Source organism: Micromys minutus (assembly GCF_963924665.1).
Source record: "Micromys minutus genome assembly, chromosome: 15".
Taxonomy (NCBI): Eukaryota; Metazoa; Chordata; class Mammalia; order Rodentia; family Muridae; genus Micromys; species Micromys minutus.
Genome location: NC_137984.1, coordinates 5,673,035 through 5,691,989, shown reverse-complemented (window position 1 = coordinate 5,691,989; position 18,955 = coordinate 5,673,035). Strand labels below are relative to the sequence as shown.

Genomic DNA, 18,955 nt, shown 5'->3' with positions numbered 1-18,955 from the left:
CTGGAGCACGGAAGACTTGTGCCATAGTTGGGGAGAAAGGCCTAATAATGAAAGAGAGGCCCTAAGTCAGATCGCAGTGTAATCAGAAAACTTCTACGGCTGCCAGACTCATTCCCCCAGGTCAAGGCATCTCGGTGAGCCCACGTGAACTCGGAAACATGACACAATCCAAGAAAGCTTGTCTGCAAACATCTCAGGTGTCCATTAAGAAGCGAGGGACATTAAAATGTTGTAGTATTTAATAAAGAGGTAGTTTAGTGTCCAATGAGGTCAGCCCACCGGTGTGTCTGTCTGAACCTCACGCTTCTCGGTGCTTCTGAAATAGTTTCCACAATCACAACCCTAAAGCTCTGCTTTTTTCTACTGCACTTATTTGGAACCCACTGTGATATTTTGAATCTACCTATTTTCTAAAACTTCAGTAATTTTAAACACGGACCTATTTTGGAACCAATTTCGTCACTTCTAAAGTCAGGGGACGATCAGAAATACACGTTTATCTTGGTAGTGTGTTCTCACAGCAATTCTGTGAGTGAGGCCAGAATAGGAAGGTGCTCACTTCCCTCCAACACTGTCCTCTGCCCGCTTCACTGTGGCTTCTTCACCCAGATAGAGTCCAAGCCTGTGAGAAGAATGGACGGCGCTCCAGGTGGTAGCCCTAAGCCCAGTAGCCCTAACCTCCACATGAAGGTGCTCAGATTCCTAGAGCTCACCTAAACTCCGGAATAAATTAGTTTCTGTACTTCGTCATGTAAAATGATCTACCTTGGAAATTCTACATAACTGATCTAGTTTAAAGGTGTTTGTTTTCCATTCGGGAGTTAATACTACAAATAAAATGTCAGAGATTAAAAAAATAAAAAAAAAAAACTATAGCTAGTCATGAAAAAGAATAATGAAATACACACAGAACTGAGTTTATATATATATGTATATGTATCCCCTATCTGTCTGTCTATCTATCTATCTATCTATCTATCTATCTATCTATCTATATACATTCAAGCAGAGAAGATACTGGTAGAAATGTATTAGGTTATATAACCAGAACCATCTATGGCTCCACAAACTTTCAGGATGGTCATGAAAAACAGCCACCCGTACCTCCTCCCCCACTAACAGTTGACACAAAAGCACTACGTAGGAGCATGTGGATGCTAGTGCATTCGGAATGTAAAGGATCCTCCCTTTGTTTCTCTCTGAAATATTTCCAGCGCCCTAAGAATACTGGGGCACACTGCCATAAAACTGTATACGAAACCATCTCACTTACCCCAAACCAGATTACAGATTCGAGCCTGCTTATCCCCGTGTGCCTTTCTCCATTGTAAAGATGTGTCTTTATGCATAAGGTTTTGAATTGTACAAAATCTCATTATGTTAATAAATAGTTAACACATTTCAATACATTTCAATACTACCCACTGCCACTTCCTGCTTATTCCCTACAATCAGTTTGAGCACCTGATTCTACCAGGGGAGCCACTAAGAGTGCTGGAATTGAAGCTGAGCTGCTAGGCTTACATTCCAAGCCTCAGTGGTAGACAATTAAATAGCCCACATCCCAGTCTCCCGCATAAACTGCACATTCTCGGCTTGGACCAAACTTTTCTTTGTTTAATGAGTTTCAGTCATTTTTATTTAAAAATAACCAAGCAGATTCCTGTTTTTCTTAAACCTGGACTAAATTAACCAAGGCTCTTGTTTCTAGGCCCAAGAAAGTACCATAGAAGGGAATCATCTATCATAAATTTTTTGCTTTAAAGATTATTTCCAGCACGCCGTTTAAATAACGTAGCTTTAGCTTTGAAAGTGAGAAGAGAAGATTCTTTGTCTCCACAACTGGGGGATTTTGTGAAGTTGACTGTTTGAAACAAGCAGAAAGGAAATAACTGCACACTAAACAAAATAACAAAAAACCTGCTGCAATGAGGGACAAAGACACAGGTAGGGAAGCCTGTGGGGTGGAGATGCCGAGTGAGACGTCAGGGAAAGGGCATGCTGGGAACTCTCACAGGTCTCGGGCACCATCTTTCTTGACTTTTCTTCCCAGCCCTAAGTACTACTAGCTTCCTCCCTCAAGGGCGATGATTAAAGACTTCACTGGCGGTGTGCTGAGACCACGTTCCTTTCACTAGCCCAACAGCTGTATTCTCTATGACACAGCGGCCTCTGACTACCTGACTCTAGTGAATTTATTACACATCACAGCAGTCTGGCTGTGTGTTCACATGTGTGTGTTTGTGTGCATATGTGTGTATGTGTACATGTGGAAGAAGCACATGTAGAAACCTTTCTGGACAGTCGACAGAGCAGAGTTAGAAATGCCTTTCTCAGACATCACTGGGACAGTAAGTCTACATCCTTAAGGTGCACTCAGAGGGGATCCAAAGCGCCCAGAGTACAGTAGCCAGGCCAGTCCCATTCGACCTGGTGTCCCTTTCCCAGCATCTTAAGACATTTCTATTTACGGAAAGCGTGGCTGGGATGTAAGAGTCACATAAAGCTCTGGTATAAAAAAATCAGCCATCTGAGTCTGTATCAATGCTGCTGTCACCAGGATAAGCATGTCTGGCAAATGAGATGTAAAGACATTTGGCTAGACCAGGGCACAAAATCATTATTCTGGTCCTTTCATTGCCACTACTGACATTTCCAGTACCTTTCAGAAAGCCAGTGGATTTGTTGTTTGCACAGAGTCATCACAAAGGTTGGATTATGTGCACATCTACACATCTGTAATGTGCCCACCTCACATTTGTCTATCCTGGCTCCTCTTCCCACTGCATAAATGTTCCTTTTGTCTTCTTTGACTTTGTTAGTTTTAGAGAAGCTGAATAGTAGTGGAGAGTTTTCCTTTCTTCTTGAAATTTTAATTTTATTGTTATGTGATTCGTGTGTATGAGTGTTTGCCTGCGTGTCTATATAAGCGTCAAATGCCGACAATGCTCGAATGGTCCAGAATCCAGCACTGGGCCCCCAGAGCTGGAGCTACAGAGGCAGTTGTGGGAAGCCTTTGGGCCATGAGAATGGAACCCAGCTTCTCTGCACAGCACTGAGTACGTAAAGCCTCTCTTTAGCTCCATCTTCTTAAAATGGCAACAGCACAGTAGAGAACTTCCCAGTCATTGTGCATGGTGAAACCCTTTAATGTACCCCCAGACGCTCCACGGGGAGCTAAGAGCCGCTGCTTGGCTGGGGGGGTCTCTGGCTCTAAGTGATATAGACATTTCAGATTTTCAGTTCCAACCCATTTTTGTTCAGTTCCATTGAGTGTGTAACTTGGAAAAGTATCAAAAATCTTGCAGACAGGTGTGTGTGTGTGTGTGTGTGTTGTTGTTGTTGTTACGTGAGTGGTTGGTTTGGAGTCAGTCTCAAGCTTCCCGTGGTCCCTGCCTTAGGCCGACTGTTCCAACTGTAGGCTGTGCCAGCAATTTGAGCAGGACAGAATTTTCTCCCTTCTTTCTCCTTTTGCATTTCAAGATTAAAAGCCCAGTGTGGCTGGACACATAGTTCTAAGGTAGAGCATTACCTGCCATACACAAGATCTTGGCTCTATTACTAACACTGCAACACCAAAGGGAAAACATCCAATTAAAGTCTATTGATTGATTGATTCCAAGTGCTGGTAACTAATCATTAGACGATTCTTTCCTCCCCCCACAGAAATAATTACAATTAAATAAACGAACTTCAAAAAAATCCCAAGCAAAGCAAAGATAATGAACATTAAGAACAGTTAAATCTAACTTTTGAACAACTGTAAAACTTTCTAAATTTAAGTGTGTGTGTGTGTGTGTGTGTGTACACTGCATGCATGCAAGTGTGCAGGTACATGCACTTATGAAGGTCAGAAGGGAATATTATTGTGTATGGATGTGTAGTGTGTGTGTTGTATGTACTACGTGTTGTGATTTGTATGTGTAGTATGTTGTGGTGTTAGTGTGTGTGTGTGTGTGTATGTACAGGTACTATGGTTATGTGAGCATGTTGGTACATACACTAGTGAAAGACAGAGAAGGATGTTGTATGTGGTGTGTATGTGCATATATGAAGGTATGGCATGTGTGTGAATATGTAGGTACATGTATTTATGAAGGGTAGAAGGGGATATTGTATATATGTAGGTATAGTATGCATATGTAGTGTGTATGTTACTTGATATGTGTGTTATGTGATGTGTGTAGTAGGTGGTATGTGTATACATGTGGATGTGGTGTGTTTGTATGTTTGTGTGTAATATGTGGTATGTGTATGTGGTGTGTGTGTATAGTAGTTAGTGTGTATATATATATATATATATTATATATATGTAGTATGTGTTTAGTAGGTAGTGTATATGTGTGTAGTATGCTTGCATATGCATGTAGTATGTTTGTTAGTATGTAGTATGTAATGTGTGTGTACATGAGTACAAGCACTTGTTCAGGCCAGAGGAAGGTGTTGGATGTCCCCTCTATCACGTCGTCCTCCTGGCCTTGCTGCAGCATACCCGCCCATGGTGCACGGCCATGCCCAGCTCTTTGCATGGGTTCTGGGGATTTGAACTCCAGTCGTGTCTATGTGGAAGTTCTCTTACTTATGGAACCATTTCACTGCAAAAGTTTCCAAAGGTTGATATCTAAAGAACAAAAATATCGCTGTAGGGGGATGAGGTAAAACACTTTCTTGCAGATTAACTTCCTGGGGTCCCAAAGGCCGACCTGTGTATCTTTTAGCTGAGAAACTTCCCACGGGATCTACTGCCTGTTGTCATGGTACTTCCCTTTGTCACAGGTTTTCACGTCTACTGACCAATGCATGAACTGAGAAGAATGTGATCTTTTTTTAACCTTTTTTTCCTGACGTCTAGCTAGATAGCTTAGGCTGACCTCCAATTCACAATGCCCCTGTCTTACCTTCCCCAGTACTGGGATAAGTGGATCATCTCCCCTAGGTCCTGCGTGGAGTTCCCACGGACTCGGGGATTCCGGTGGCTGAGCTGCCAACATGATGGGCAGAATAGAACCTTGTGAACTTACAGTCCCCAGGTGCCTTTAGTTACACATGCGAAGACAAGGGTGCTGGGGGCGACCAAAGTAAGTTTAGGTGTGCAAAGTATCTCCCACTGGAATGATGCTTCGGTTGTGGATTATAACTCAAGAAAATTCTGGACACTGTATTTATTTCGAGTTGTTTTTCATGCTATTTCTGGCATGTTTTCTGCAGAGAAGGGGGTTCTGTGTAATAGTTTATCATGGAAAAGAAGGGACTTGAGGCAACCTGGTCAGTCATAGATACACGGCTTCATGCATAATCCATAAATGGAGAGAGCTGGTTTAGTGGAAGGCGGGGGGGGGGGGGGATTCAGCAGAAAGGGACAACGTAGTTTCTTATTAAATAAAGGATCATTTATGCTGATGTTTCCAAGCATATTTCTGGAGACAGACCATGTCAGGGTCAGAACATTACTTATTTTCCAAGAGAGCTGCATTTCATCATTCCATATTTCCAAACTTCAACGATATTTATTAGATGCTGATGTTTTTCTTTTGGTCTGACATGAGTAACAGCATACTTATAAATCTATATAACTTATATCAGAGATAATTTATAAAACATCTACATTGACTTGTGCCTCTTAATGCCTCTAGATGGATTCTGAGAATGCAGCCAACTGAAAATTGCCAGGTGTAGAGCAATACTCCATTTCTACAGAATAATTACGAGACTTAGGCTATGTTCAGAGTCAGAATGTCAACCGTGAATCAGGAGTGCAAAACAAAGAAAGATATAAAAGAGGTGCAACAGATATACGCCACACAAAACTCTGATAACTCTCGCTTCTTACCTGGAACACGTGGGGCGCTGGGGTGTCCCAGTGAATTTGTCAGTGGAGGATGAGTTGTGTCTTTTTACAGAGATAGGCAGTCTTCAGTGTTTTTGTTTACAGCAGCAGTTACTACAGAAATGACGCTTCTTTTATGTCTTGTCTTGAAGGGTGGACAAAGTAAAAACAACTGAAAACACTACAATGAACAGCAAATGAGGAAAGGCTTACAGTACAAAAAACAGTGTGAAAAGGAAGACGAGTTTAAAGATTGTTGTGTAAGAAAGGGATGAGAACAAGACGAGGATGAGGATAAGGAGAATGATAGGCTGGAACATCTGGGGAGGCAAACGTGGAGACAGAGAGAAGAGCCAGTCAGCAACCATCGCAAGCCTTGTACCGGCTCATCCAAACGCCGAGTCAGCCTCAAATGAAGTACCTTCTTAAAAAACGGCACTTCCTCTCCCTCCGACATATATACACCCCACCCAAGAGTCTAGCTGAAAACACATGCTTGCTATTCAAAGACCTGCAAACCAAAAACCTGTACCAAGACATACTAAATAGAAAAAGATAAAACTTAACGCCGTGAAACCCCATGGGTTCCATCACCCTCCCCCCCCCCGCCCCCGCCCCCGCCCTGCAAAAGCATAGCAACATGCAAGAAAAAGCGGCATGGCTGCGAGTTCTCTAGCGCGGTCAGCAGGCAGTTCCTCTAAAGTCATGCTGCTGCTCATGAACTGGGTGTTAGACAGGGGAGTGGGGCGGGCTCGAGTGTGTTCAAAGCCATGCGTGCTGTTGTACTTCGGTGGGTTCTCCGATGGAAACAGGGCATCAGGCTGCCGCAAGGCACAGCACTACCTGTTTTTGTCCATAAAGACCGTGTATGCGGTTTACTCGGACAAATGCATTGATCTTTCAGTGGCCACCATATCTGGCCAAAGCTGCTGAGTCCAATTCACATCCGCTGTGCCTCTACAAGTCAGGAGGGAAACGCTGCTTCCCCCTGCGCTGGAATACTTATTTCTTTCAATTAGTATCGCCTACAAAGCTTCTCACTACGGATCTCCATCATCGAGTTTAACTAGAAACAGGTAGAGGGGAAAGGGTCGCTTGTATGTGTCTCTGAGCACAAGATCATGTCTCTTTACTACCATCTTATACATTTATCAGAAGTATCGATCAATCTTGTTTAATTTAAAAAAATGTAGACAGGGTTTTACTCTGTAGCCCCGGGGATCTGTAATCACAGAGACCCACCTGCTTTTACTTCTCTCAAGGGTCGGGATAGAAAGTGTGCACCTCTACCCTGGCTTATATAGTAACTTTCATCATCTTAAACTCACTTCGGACCTTCTCACAAACCTCAAATGGACACTTGAAGGTTCCCAGTCAGTACCTATAGAACATAAGGTACTATATTGGCCAACCCATTAAGGAAATGCTTAAAATGTTGACCTTTTAAAAATGATTATGTGCATTAAAAAAAAAATCCACCAGCCATTGGTGCAAAATCTGATTGTGTCCGTGTTAAATTTCCCCTTCAAATAGAACAAAAGGGAGTGTTAATGATCGGTCGGGCTTCGAGAACCTCTGCCTGGTGGAACACGGTGTGACAATACGGGTGCCTTAAGCCCAGCAAGGCCGTGGGTTGGAGCTTCCCTAAAGAGGGATGTTGGAGTTGGAGATGCCCCACGAGGAACCGCAGCTCCGCGGGCCAGCCTTGCCATCGCCATGGCTCGCAAAAGGCAGAACTGTACCTGACTCACGGATATGGGCTCCTCGGCTCCGCGGTCGTCCGCAGACTTGGGCACCTCCAGGCGGTCGATGAAGGTCTGCAGCTCCTTGCGGAAGGCCTTCATCTGCGCGTTGATGCGGTAGAGCAGCTCGTGCTCCCGGATGCGGCTGCCGTCGTCCTCCTCGTCCATCAGTCCAAACAGGTCCCCGTTGGCCACGTAGATGCGCGCCTCGGTGATGATGGTGCTCGTGTCTGCGATGAGCCGATCGATGGTCCGGCCCAGGCGCTCCGCCTCGGAGCGGATGTCCTTCATCTGCTGCCGGTCGGAGAAACTCTTGGGCCAGGGCCCGGGTGTGGGGTAGAAGGAGCGGGTGGGCGTGAGGGAGCGGATGTTCCGCACCTCCTCCGAGTCGCTCTCGCCTCCGATTGGCCCTTCGCGCTTGCGATGGGGTGGCCGGGAGTCATCGTCGCTCTCCTTCTTGCCCGCGTCGCTCTCGGCGTCGCTGTCGCGAGGGCTGCCACGGATACCCAGGTGCGAGGCCAGGTCGTAGCGCTGCATGTTGGACATGAGCACGCGATTCTCGTACTGCAGCTGCATGACCTTGCCGCTCAGCTCGTTGATCTGCAGGCGAGCCGCCTTCAGCTCCTCCTGCAGGGCCTCGGTCTTGGCGCTGTCGTGGTGCCGCGAGCTGTCGTGGCCGCTGGACTTGTACTTGTACTTGTTGAGCTCCGCGGTGATGCGCTTGTTCTGCTCCTCGAGGTCAGCCACGTTCCTCCGCAACAGCTCGGTCTCGTCTTCCACCAGCTGCAGGTGCTGTCGCAGCTCCGACAGGGACTCGCTCTGCTCCCTCATGAGGGGGTTGGAAGAGCCATTGAAATCGTCGCCCCGCAGGTCGTCCAGTTCTGCCTTCAGGCCTCGGTTCTCCACTTCCAGCTCCACGATTTTCCTGCCCAGGATGTTGGCCTCTTCCTCCACCAGCCGCAGCCGCAGCTTGAGCTCCGCCTCCCTGGTACTGGGAGGTCCCCCAGCCTCTCCTTTGGGTAGAGGACTGTCTAGATCCCCATAGAAAGATCTGTACTTCTGGAGTTCGTGCTCAAATCTGTCCTTTTCTTTATCAATCTTGGCCATTTTCTTTCTCATCAGGGCGGCTTCTTCCTTAACGAATTGCAGCTGGCACTTGAGATCCTCATTGTCGTCCTCAAGAGGGGAAAAGTGGGAAAGGACAGGAGGTCATTTCTATGCAAACAGAGAAAACAGCTGAGGGAGGACATCGGCCTGCAAAACTCATTTATTTCCTTTGTAATCGCGTATCACATAAATCAGTTTTCTCCACATCATTTACAGTTTTGCCCAACTAAAAATTAAGGTAGGGGGACTTGAGAGAGGGCCCAGCGGTTAAGAGTATGGGCCGTTCTTCCAAAGGTTGGTTCTACCTTCAATGCTCAGCAACTACCAACCACATGGTAGCTCACCACCACCTGTAAAGAGATCCAGTGCCCTCTTCTGGTGTGTCTACACACCAGCTACAGTATACTCAGATGCATAAGATAAATAACTAAATATTTTTTTAATTAAGGTTGGACGATCTGGAAACCAAAAGAAGAGTATAGGAAAAGGTGAGAAAGTCTGACCAGCACTATTCAGCGATCATTACATGTGCTAACCATTATAAACTATTTCGTGGACCTCTTACTCTTTCAGTTGGTTTCACTCTGAATTCTCCCCAAACTGCCCCAAGTGTAAACTTGTTTGCTTTGAGGAACATAGAGGTGCCTGTGATCTCACAGTGCCTTTTATTGAGCTTGAGTGGGAGCCAGCAGTTCTTCAGCTCTTTCCAAAAGCGACTTGATTTAATAGAACAAAGGTCTCGAACTACACAGTGCACAGGTGTTGACTGGGATGTTCAAGGAACACAGTGGAAGAGAAGAAACGTGATCTACAGCCTCCCTGCTCTCTGAACTTATGGTTCCTGGGCATTGTCAGGAAACAGCCCTCCATTGCTATTGACTGGGAGCTGCTTCATAGCCTTTAAGGGGGGCTTTTGAAATAGGATGCACTGCCCTCTGCTAAAATAGATAGGGCTGGCTCTGCCTGCTGACAGAACAGTAAGGTAGACCCGGAGAGGGTCCTCTCACACGTTCTTATTTCAACACCGGAACGGATTGGAAAAGAAACAGAAATCTCGTTTAAGATCTCTCGTAGTTCGTGTGGTAGTTTGAAGATTGAACCACTAAGCTCACAAGTCTGAACTTGTGTGCACGGAAATAGAACTATCTGGGAAGGATTAAAAGATGTTGCCTTGTTAGAAGGGGTGTGTCGCTGGGAGACAGCCTTGGCGCTTCAAAAGACTTAGGAATAGAGAATGCCAGAGAATACCAGTGTGTTCTCTCTGCCTTCTGTGTGTGGATCGAGACATGAGCTTGCAGCCATTCCCGAAGCCACTGCCATTGCACTGTCTCCGTGAGTTCTAACCCCTAAAACGGAAAGCTGAATTAAATGCTGTCCTTTATAAATTGCCCTGGTCATGGCATATTCTCACAGCAATAGAAAAATAACTAATACAGTGTCCAAGAAGATTTATTCCAAAGACCATTTTTCAAAATCCATTTGGTGTTTCTTATTTAGATGAATGAATAGGTTGGTAGATAGGCAGACAGAGAGACAGACAGACAGACAGACAGACAGATGGGTAGTTTTTCAGTAGAGGGATGGAGTCTAAGGCCTAGCACATGCTCTGCAAGCATTCTACCAACAAATAACATCCCTAGTCTAAGATTAAAGTAAGCATCCCTTCTGCACACAGACATCCAGGCCAGAGGTACTGGAGATGCATTCTGATAAAGCAATATGGAGAATGAGATGCTGCTAGAGATGTTCGAAAAAGCCATGATGAAAAGCTGCAGGCCTCTTGCTCTTATATGGAAGAGAGAAGGAAGGGTTGGAGAGCTGCTAGTCATGGAGCGCGGAACAGCACAGCCCTTCTCCCTTTCGAGCCTCACTCCCTCAGAACAGCACGGCCCTTCTCCCTTTCGAGCCTCACTCCCTCAGAACAGCACAGCCCTTCTCCCTTTCAAGCCTCACTCCATCAGAGCAACTGGATATTTCACCTCATCACAGAGGAGAAGGCTCATTTTGGCACAACACAGTTAACACAGAGTCTGTAACCAGGCTGGTTGCAAAAGTGACAGATAACATTTAAGCTGTTTCTAGAACACAGGTCCCGATAAGGAATCTAGGGCAGTAGGGTAAAGTTGAAGACCTAAGAGGAACTGCCTGTTTATTCTCCTTGAGAAGCCTCACTTGATCGCAGAGAAAAGCAGGGAGAGCTGAGGTGAAACAAATTCAGTAGTAGCGAGAGTGGAGGCTAAAGGACCCATCACAAGCTTCCATGGGGGGATCCAATCCACAAGAGAAGAGAGAAGCAGTCGTGTAGGAAACCCTTTAGATCAAGGGTGCATTACAATGTTTAAGACCACAGTGGTCAAAGATACAAAGAAATAGCCTGAAGTTCTGAACTATAGTGTCTTGGTAGATTCAACTGATGATTTTAGGGATGGAAAGAACAAAGAGGAACAAGTTCTGAGCGAAGAATGTGGCCTTAGGGGCTTATAACACTGTCTTTGTGGGGCAGCATTGATGGAGACGGTATCAACATCTAGCAATGGGCTTGTGGTAGTTCAGGGCTGGAATCGTGAACATTTGTGTTCTTAGAGTTTCAGAAAGCTTCTCTTTGAAGAATGAAAGAACACGGTGTATTGTAATGGCTGAAGCTATTTTAACAGCTATGGAGGCAAAGAAACATGGGAAGAAAAGAGAGAGCACAAGGTAAGCCATGTTCGGAGGTTTGATAGGCCATGAAGACCAACAATCAGAAAGCATGTCTGACTCATCAGAATCAAATGTGCCTTCGAACAGGCTAAGTTTTATTGTGAGCCTGAACAGCATCACCTTTAAGGTAGAAAATTTCATTTTCTACTGTAGAAAAAAAAACCTTTCTTATGTTCACATATGGCGTGGTTTTTAATCTAATTATCACAACAGTTGGTTCGATACAAACCATACAATGGAGCAGGACAATTCTGCACTTTGCTGTGTCACTCAATCCAAGGATAGAAGCATGTCTGAGTTGTATGCCCACCAGCTCTCCTACCCAAAGGAATAAAAACATATTTAAGGCTTGGAAATATCCTTTATGCGACAAAGTCACTTTAAAGGAGCTGTAGAGAGAGGAGGTGGGCACAGGAATCCATTTGCTTCTTAGAGGCCAAGTCTTCTCAAGATACAAACTGTGCTGGATTATGCAACTCTGCGAGTGCATGTGCCTTTTGTGTCTCATAACCTACTTATAGGCTGCACTTCACACCGGGCACAGAAACAGTGTTCTTAGTACCAAACCAAACAAAAAAGACTCACACAAACACGTTCTGTCCAAAGTAATTGAGTGGTAAAATATTTGCTCTTTTTTTTTTTCTATATAAAATGGAGGCAAGAAAACTCAAACTCTCTCAAGAAACAAACTCAAGAAAACTCTGACACAAATGTGTGTGTAACAGATGTATGAGGAAGGAGACATGGAAACAGCAAAGGGCTAACAAGATGCAAACCCAGTCTGGCTTTGACCCAAAAGGGTGATGCTAGAAGATAATTTGCATTCTAATCACACACACACACACACACACTCACACACACACATACACACACACACACACACACATATACACACACTCACTCACACACACACACATACATTTACTTATTTAAGGACTCAGTAATTCTCAACTAAGATCTGATGTCTATGGAAGACGAGTCTCTGAAATAAGGAGTAGCTAATCAAAAGTCGTGTAGAGAGCAAATAGTGATTTCAATATAGGTAACTATATTCAAAAGTGACTGCTCTCGAACTTCATTTAATATTACTCCTTGGTGAATAGAGTCAGTCTGCTGCTGTTGGAAGGTACATGGAATAAATCAAAGAACATGAAGTAGAGTCACAAATGAGATATAAAAGTCATACAGACCACAGCAGGTTAGATCACCTGGTATTGCAATGACTATAGATAGATTCGAACAAAAAGTCTGCTGACAATTTCTACTTAACCCAGAAAATAAAACAATGTCATTTAAAAGTGTGTGCTGAGCATGCGAAGTGTGGATCACAGATCACTCAAGGTCACACAGAATATCTCTGTCTACAAAGTGCTCTAAATAAGACAGATCAATTCATAGCAAGAGTTATAAAACAAAAGTTGGTTCCTTATAGTAACATAAATATGTTGTCTTCAACCTTGACTTAACAACTAAGTCATTTTATAATTGAATAAAAAATGCATTCTTTTGTAAACTGGCAGCTTCCACCAAAGGGAGCCCCATCCAACCTCCTTGGGTAGGTTTTTTAAATGCGGTAGTACAGTCTGAAAATCAGTGTGTTGGAAATGTGGGCAAACTCACAGCACTACAGGTACTTCCCAGGAAGTTACTGTCTGGACATCAGAGCTAGTGGACCAGGAGGCATACTGATTTTTGTAAGGTGGTTGTCCTGAGGATGGGATGGAAACGGGGAAGTCATTGGCAGTTCCCAGGAACCCCTGGAGGATTCAGTCCACTCAGCCAGGAACAAAGGAAGGGACTCCTGAGCTGAATCCATTTTAACAAAATAAGTGCCATTTGTAAAAAAAAAAAAAAAAAAAAAAAAGAAGGTTTAAAAGATAAATTACTGGTTAAGCTTGGCTCATGGTTTTAGGATGGGAAGGCATCTTCTCATCACTGAAAACAGGAAGGGTTCCTGAGGAAAGACCCACAGGGGAGTATTTAGAATCTCTCCCTCTCTCTCCCTCTCCCTCTCTCTCCCCCTCCCCCCTCTGTCTCCTCCCACATGTTCCCAGCCCTGCTGGCTTCCCTTTCCCTTTTCTTTCCTTCTCTGTCCCCCTTCTCTGCCCTCATAGCTCAGCTCCAGTCTGTCTGCCTCTGTCCCTTTTCTCCCATTCCCCCAAATAAAACTTTGCACCAGGTCTGTTGCATGGTGCGATTTCTCGGGGACAACTTGGCAAGGGCCAGCCAGACACCCAGTACTGGGGACCTCTAGCCATCTGTCCAGTTCTCCTCACTGACCCATTCCTGTACAAATAGTTTGCTTTTTTGTTATCACATATTTATGCAATTAAGTTAACTCGCTGTTCCACATGTGGGAGAATTATATGATGCCAATTAGACTAGGAGTTAAACTCCCGGGCAGGCAGATAAGCTGAGGAGCCACGCTAAGAAATAAAAGTGGCAAACGGCCATAATGGTCACGTCTTCCACTCCTTGCTGACTTGAGACAGAAGCTTGGAAGCTTAACATCTCGCTGGCCCCTGTCTCTACCAGCAGCCTCCATATTGATGGGTTGGACCGGCTCAAGATATCGATGGCCGGATCAGGACAGTTGTGGGCTAATGGACAACTCTAAATCCAAGAAGAAAAAATTCTTCAAAGGCTCTTAAACCTGCCTCAAGAAGAAACAGGATCTTTCAGCTCTCTGCCCCCGCACCCCATGCTTTGTGTCTGGACCTGTGCTGCATACTGTGTTCGTGCCCCTCCCCCAACAAAGACCATTCTTCAACTGCTGATTTTCTTCAGTGCTTGGGTGTCTCCACTGCCACCTGATGCACTTTAGAATTTTTTTTCTGCCTTTTAATTGTTTAAGTGGCAGAGAGTGTGAACCTGGTTGATAGCCCTAGACTGGCTCAATACTAGTTTATCCTCCACCCATTAATTACCCTCCTGTTCCAATGTTCCTGGGCCCATGTTCAGTCTATTTTTTAAGCTTTTTTTTTTTAGTGCTTTCTTTCCCTCTTTTTGTCTCCCTAGTCATTGGTACCAAGAATAGTGTCGTCAGCTGCAGGCTTTCTTACCTGCTACCTCTTCCTACAGCATCATTTTCTTTATTCTGCAGATGCTATATGTAGGAAGCTGTTGGCGCCAATAGATGGCGCCAGCTTCCCGCCCATTATTCAGCCTACAAAAACCTTTCCCCTCGTGTTGCTTGGCAACCACATAAGTCACAGCCCAATCTCGGGGCACGTGAATGAGCTACTGGAGGATGCACCAATCAGGTAGCAACACAAGTCTCTTAGGCATATATAAGCAGTGCATTTCTCTCCCACGTGGGAGATAGTGGAGAGATTGCGGGAGACACCACGTGGAGAGATGGCAGAGAGATACCACGTGGAGAGAGACCCGATAGGAGAGATTGCGGGAGATCCCGTGTGGAGAGAGACTCGGTAAGAGAGATTGCGGAGAGATCCCACGTGGAGAGAGACTGGGCAGAGAGATCGCACGTGGGAGACTGCACGTGAGAGGTCGCCTATACAGTAGACCCCGGTAGGGAGTCCCCTGCTCAGAGAGAAGTTTCCTGCTCAAGAAGTCCCCTGCTCAGAGTGCTGTACAATAAAGGTTGTCCGCAGAAGAATCTTGTTGTTTATTGCACGCCTGTTCCTATCGGCGAGAAGCGTGGGCGCGCGACAGCTATAGGAACAGTAATTCCACTGAGTTCGTTAGTTATGAAAGAAGGAGGTTAGCACTCACAGAAGGCACTACGTGTCACTATGGGTTCATCATGAAACAGCCCATGATAAGCATGCTAGCATATAAGCAACTACTCTGAACACATTTTACCACCCGAGTCTACAGCTACATAACTGAGATGTATAACTCCTGTGCTTCACAAAAGCCTGTTGAGCTATTATGTCTACTTATATTTATAATATATAATAAATGTAGCTTGCTAACATGGGCCTTTGGGCGTGCTCCATGTGTGTGCTTTCAAGGTTTATCTTGACATACCTCTGTGGGTGTCTGCTGAGCCTTTTTTTCAGATTTTGGCAAATCTTTACTTCCTCTTCTTTTCAGGGATAACTGGAACAAAGCAAGAACATGATGAGTTTGGTAAAAGATAGTTTTTAACACCATCTCTTTTTAAGTACCCTAACCTCATATAAAACCAAGACACATACATGAGTTCCCAAAAGAAGTAAAAATTCCCAAGACAGAATCAGATACAATTTCACCGGAAGCGAGAGATCTAAATCACAATAGACTGTTGCTAACAATTAGTCATGTACTTTGAAATTCAGGGAAACAAGTGAGATAAAATACAACGGATCAGTGACTCAGCAAGCTCTGGAGTTCACAAGTAGGCAAGTGCAAGCAATCCTCGTTTAAAGCAAAGGAAAGAGGAGGTTAGGCTATTGTTTTTCCTTTGTTGGTTAGGTTGTGAACACTCTCCAAAACAGTTCCAGTGGACTCATGTAGAATTTACGTCTTTCTACCCTCTCATCAAAGACCCTTTCAAACAATCAAATACCCGTGGCATGCAGTGGGAAGTGGGGCAGAACAGGTCAGGGAGCCTGGAGTCTGGATCATTACATAAAGGCTCTCATAATTGAAGGGCTGGTTGAAGCAGTAATTCGCAGAATATTAACTAGAGCCCATGTCATGGATGAGCACTTTATTGGTGCTCGTCCTCACCCTCTAATAATAAGAATGGTCCCGTAAAGACGAATCATCCACAAGTGACTACATCACACCAGATATTGAACTACAGAATCAAAGTTCAATTAGGTTCCACGTACACCAGCAGAGGCTCAAATTAGACAAAGGAGAGAGGAAGCCAGTAATTACACAGTAGAAAATGCAGTGCTTTGGGCTTTGGGAAGCATGGGTGTTGTTTTTAGTGCAGCATCTCCTCCATGACAAAAGTGCTTACCACTTGGCAGAGAGGATGGGAAGTATTTGTTAAACAAATGAGCAAATATAAAATTCTAAGTTCTAAAGCCAAAGAGAAGAGCAGGAATGGAGAGACAAATCAAAGCAGAAATAACTTCTCAAAACAAGAAGCTTTGTGTGAATTCAAAGAAGAGGAAACTAAATCCTTCATATGAAAATTCCTCATGCTATCAAGTAGTAAACAAATGTATCTGTTTCTGCCACCCTGGGGGAAGAAATCGGAATGTAACTGCTTTTATTCAGGATGAAATTCAAGCCACAGAGGTCAATGGGTGGTGCATGTTGCTATTCAGTTGTAATTCAGAGTAAACTAAGTTCCTTATAGAATAAGAGTTTCCTGCTAAAAGACTACACCTCCCAGTTTCCCTTGCATCCAGGCAAGGCAATTCCAGGAGGGAGGGTCTATGGGAAGAAACTACTGTTCCTTCTATTGGTTCTCTAAATGTGTGTCATCACAGTCCTAAGACAAGATGGGATCCTTTTGCCTTATGCCTTTAGGCTGAGACAGGCTATGCTGACTCCGTGACACGCTTCAAATTGGCACTTCAGGGACTAGGCTTAAATCTCTGTTTCCAAGAACCTGGCAAGTCCAGGCAAGACTATTATAGAAAACAACCTAGGCCTCCGGTAGCCAGTCAGAAACTGCCCCGCCTGAGGTTGAGGCAAGGACAGTGGGTCAGCAACAGTTTCCAGGCTTCTCCAGCAATGGTTTCAAGCCCCAGCAACAGTTTTAGAGCTTAGAGCCAACAGATTAGGATACAGGTCACCTACCCCTCCCCAGAATTACCCTAAAGTGTTTTAATAAGGCCTGAGAACTCCATGGGGCACCTCCAGGTCCCAGCATGCTTGGACTTCTGCAGAATAAAATGTTCTTTGCTTTTGCATACTATTTGAGTCTGGGGTATCATTCTTCAGCCAATCATGGACCCTTACAGGCCTGCCTTTTTCTCTGCCCCTTCCAAAGCCTAAATATGTCTGTTGGGGCTCAGCATACTACCCCCTTTTTGATTGTGGTGGTTTGAATAAAAATGACCCCCTTTCCCCTGTAGACCCATAGGGACTGACACTATTAGGAGGTGTAGCCTTATTGAAGTGGGTTTGGCCTTATAGAAGGAAGTGTGTCACTGGGAGCAGATTTTTGAAGGCTCAGAGGCTCAAGCCAGGCTGAAGAATTTTAAGGAAAAGGAGACTGGGTCCGAATACTGCTAATGATGAGATCTGTGCCTCCTCCAAGACCAGGGCTTCTTCACACTAATACTCATACCTGGTTTGCAGTGACGCCCTACACACTGGAAACATAAAGAATTCAACCGTAAGCTAAGTAAGGGCTTCCTGCTTCATCCATCCTGGTCCTCCCTTTGTTTGCTTTTTCCCTCCTCTCCCTGCCTTTTACATGTTTTACTTCCTGAACTTCACCCTTTAACAAAACCGAATGTTCCACGGAAGTTCTCCCACCGGCTCTCACCCCACAATCAGCTGAGTTTGTTCCACTCGTCCCCTGACACACCTGCAGAACTTTTCAGGCACTGTGGAGAAACTCTGGCTGCAGGGGACCTTCAGCCTTCACCGGAAGTTGTGCAATTCTTTACGACAGTGCTGTACTGCTCTCCCCTTGCTGTCCTTTCCTGTTCTGTTGCTTCTGCTAGCTCACTGTGCTGCTGCATTCCGACAGTCTGTGCGTCAACTCCGTGCCCACTTCCTCTGACTCACCTCATCACTCCCACCACTGCTCCCCCATTCTTGCCCACTTTCCTGGAAAAATCTCAGTTTTACTCTGAAACCAAATCATCTGCTTACAGAGTATCACTCAAAAGTTTCTCCAGAAATGCAGGGTGGAAATCACGAAGTCCATCACAGATAATGGAGTTAAAACTTCCCTCCCGCTGACTAACCTGAAGACTCCTCTCTTCAACAGCATGGAACTAGCCCCGTCCAACAGAAACACTACTCAGCAGGAAACAACTTAAGAGCCTATGCCCTCGTTTTTCTGCATCCCTAATTTTCTGTGTCTCCTTAGAGTCTGAAATGATAGTTTCCTTCTGAAAGACAACACCTCCCAGCTTCACTTGAGGCCAGGCAACGTAACTTCAGAGAAGAGAAAACCTGGTGCAGTAATTTCCAACCCTACAAACGGTTGCAGCCATCTTTCTCCCCAAACTCTCTTTCCCACCTTCATGGTGTGGTACAGTCACAAAACCCAGGTGGGTGAAACTTTGCCTCTTCACCTTGTCTACCAAGGAAGGTGCCCCCACCTATCTAAGATCAGGTGCTTCTGCTTTCCGGGCTTCTGTCTCTTTTAAGCCACCTCAGAAATACTCTTAGAATTAGAAGCTCTAGTGTCTGAGTCACTTGTTGGCAAGAAACAGTCCAGAGAATGTCAAGACCATAAGGGCTGAATTAGAAAATCTGAAATGCCACCATGCCGTAGTCCTAATAAAACCAGTGCAATCCCCATTCTTTGAACAGTTCCCAGTTTGCTCACCATGGCCGGGTAGCAGTGCCACAACAGCACTGATAGTGTGACAGTATGTAGCTGCCCTGGATTGTGCGCTAACTCACGGAGATGCTGAACGTGTACCTCAACTCATCATTTCGAAGATATTGAACTGAGAACTTAGCAAAACCAATAAACAAATGGTTTCCC

The 18,955-nt window shown here is 44.9% G+C and overlaps 1 protein-coding gene across 1 annotated transcript in view; it reads right to left on the bottom strand.

The window, feature by feature from the left end:
• Nucleotides 1–6,036: 6,036 nt before the first annotated feature.
• Nucleotides 6,037–18,955, bottom strand: part of MTCL3 (MTCL family member 3) — a gene marked incomplete at both ends in the record, with an annotated part of 39,715 nt that continues 26,796 nt past the window's right edge. The window contains 3 exons of the mRNA XM_080929537.1: nt 6,037–6,147; nt 7,570–8,745; nt 15,370–15,441. Coding sequence (XP_080785663.1) covers nt 6,037–6,147; nt 7,570–8,745; nt 15,370–15,441 — 1,359 coding nt within the window. The remainder of the gene's footprint in view (nt 6,148–7,569; nt 8,746–15,369; nt 15,442–18,955) is intronic.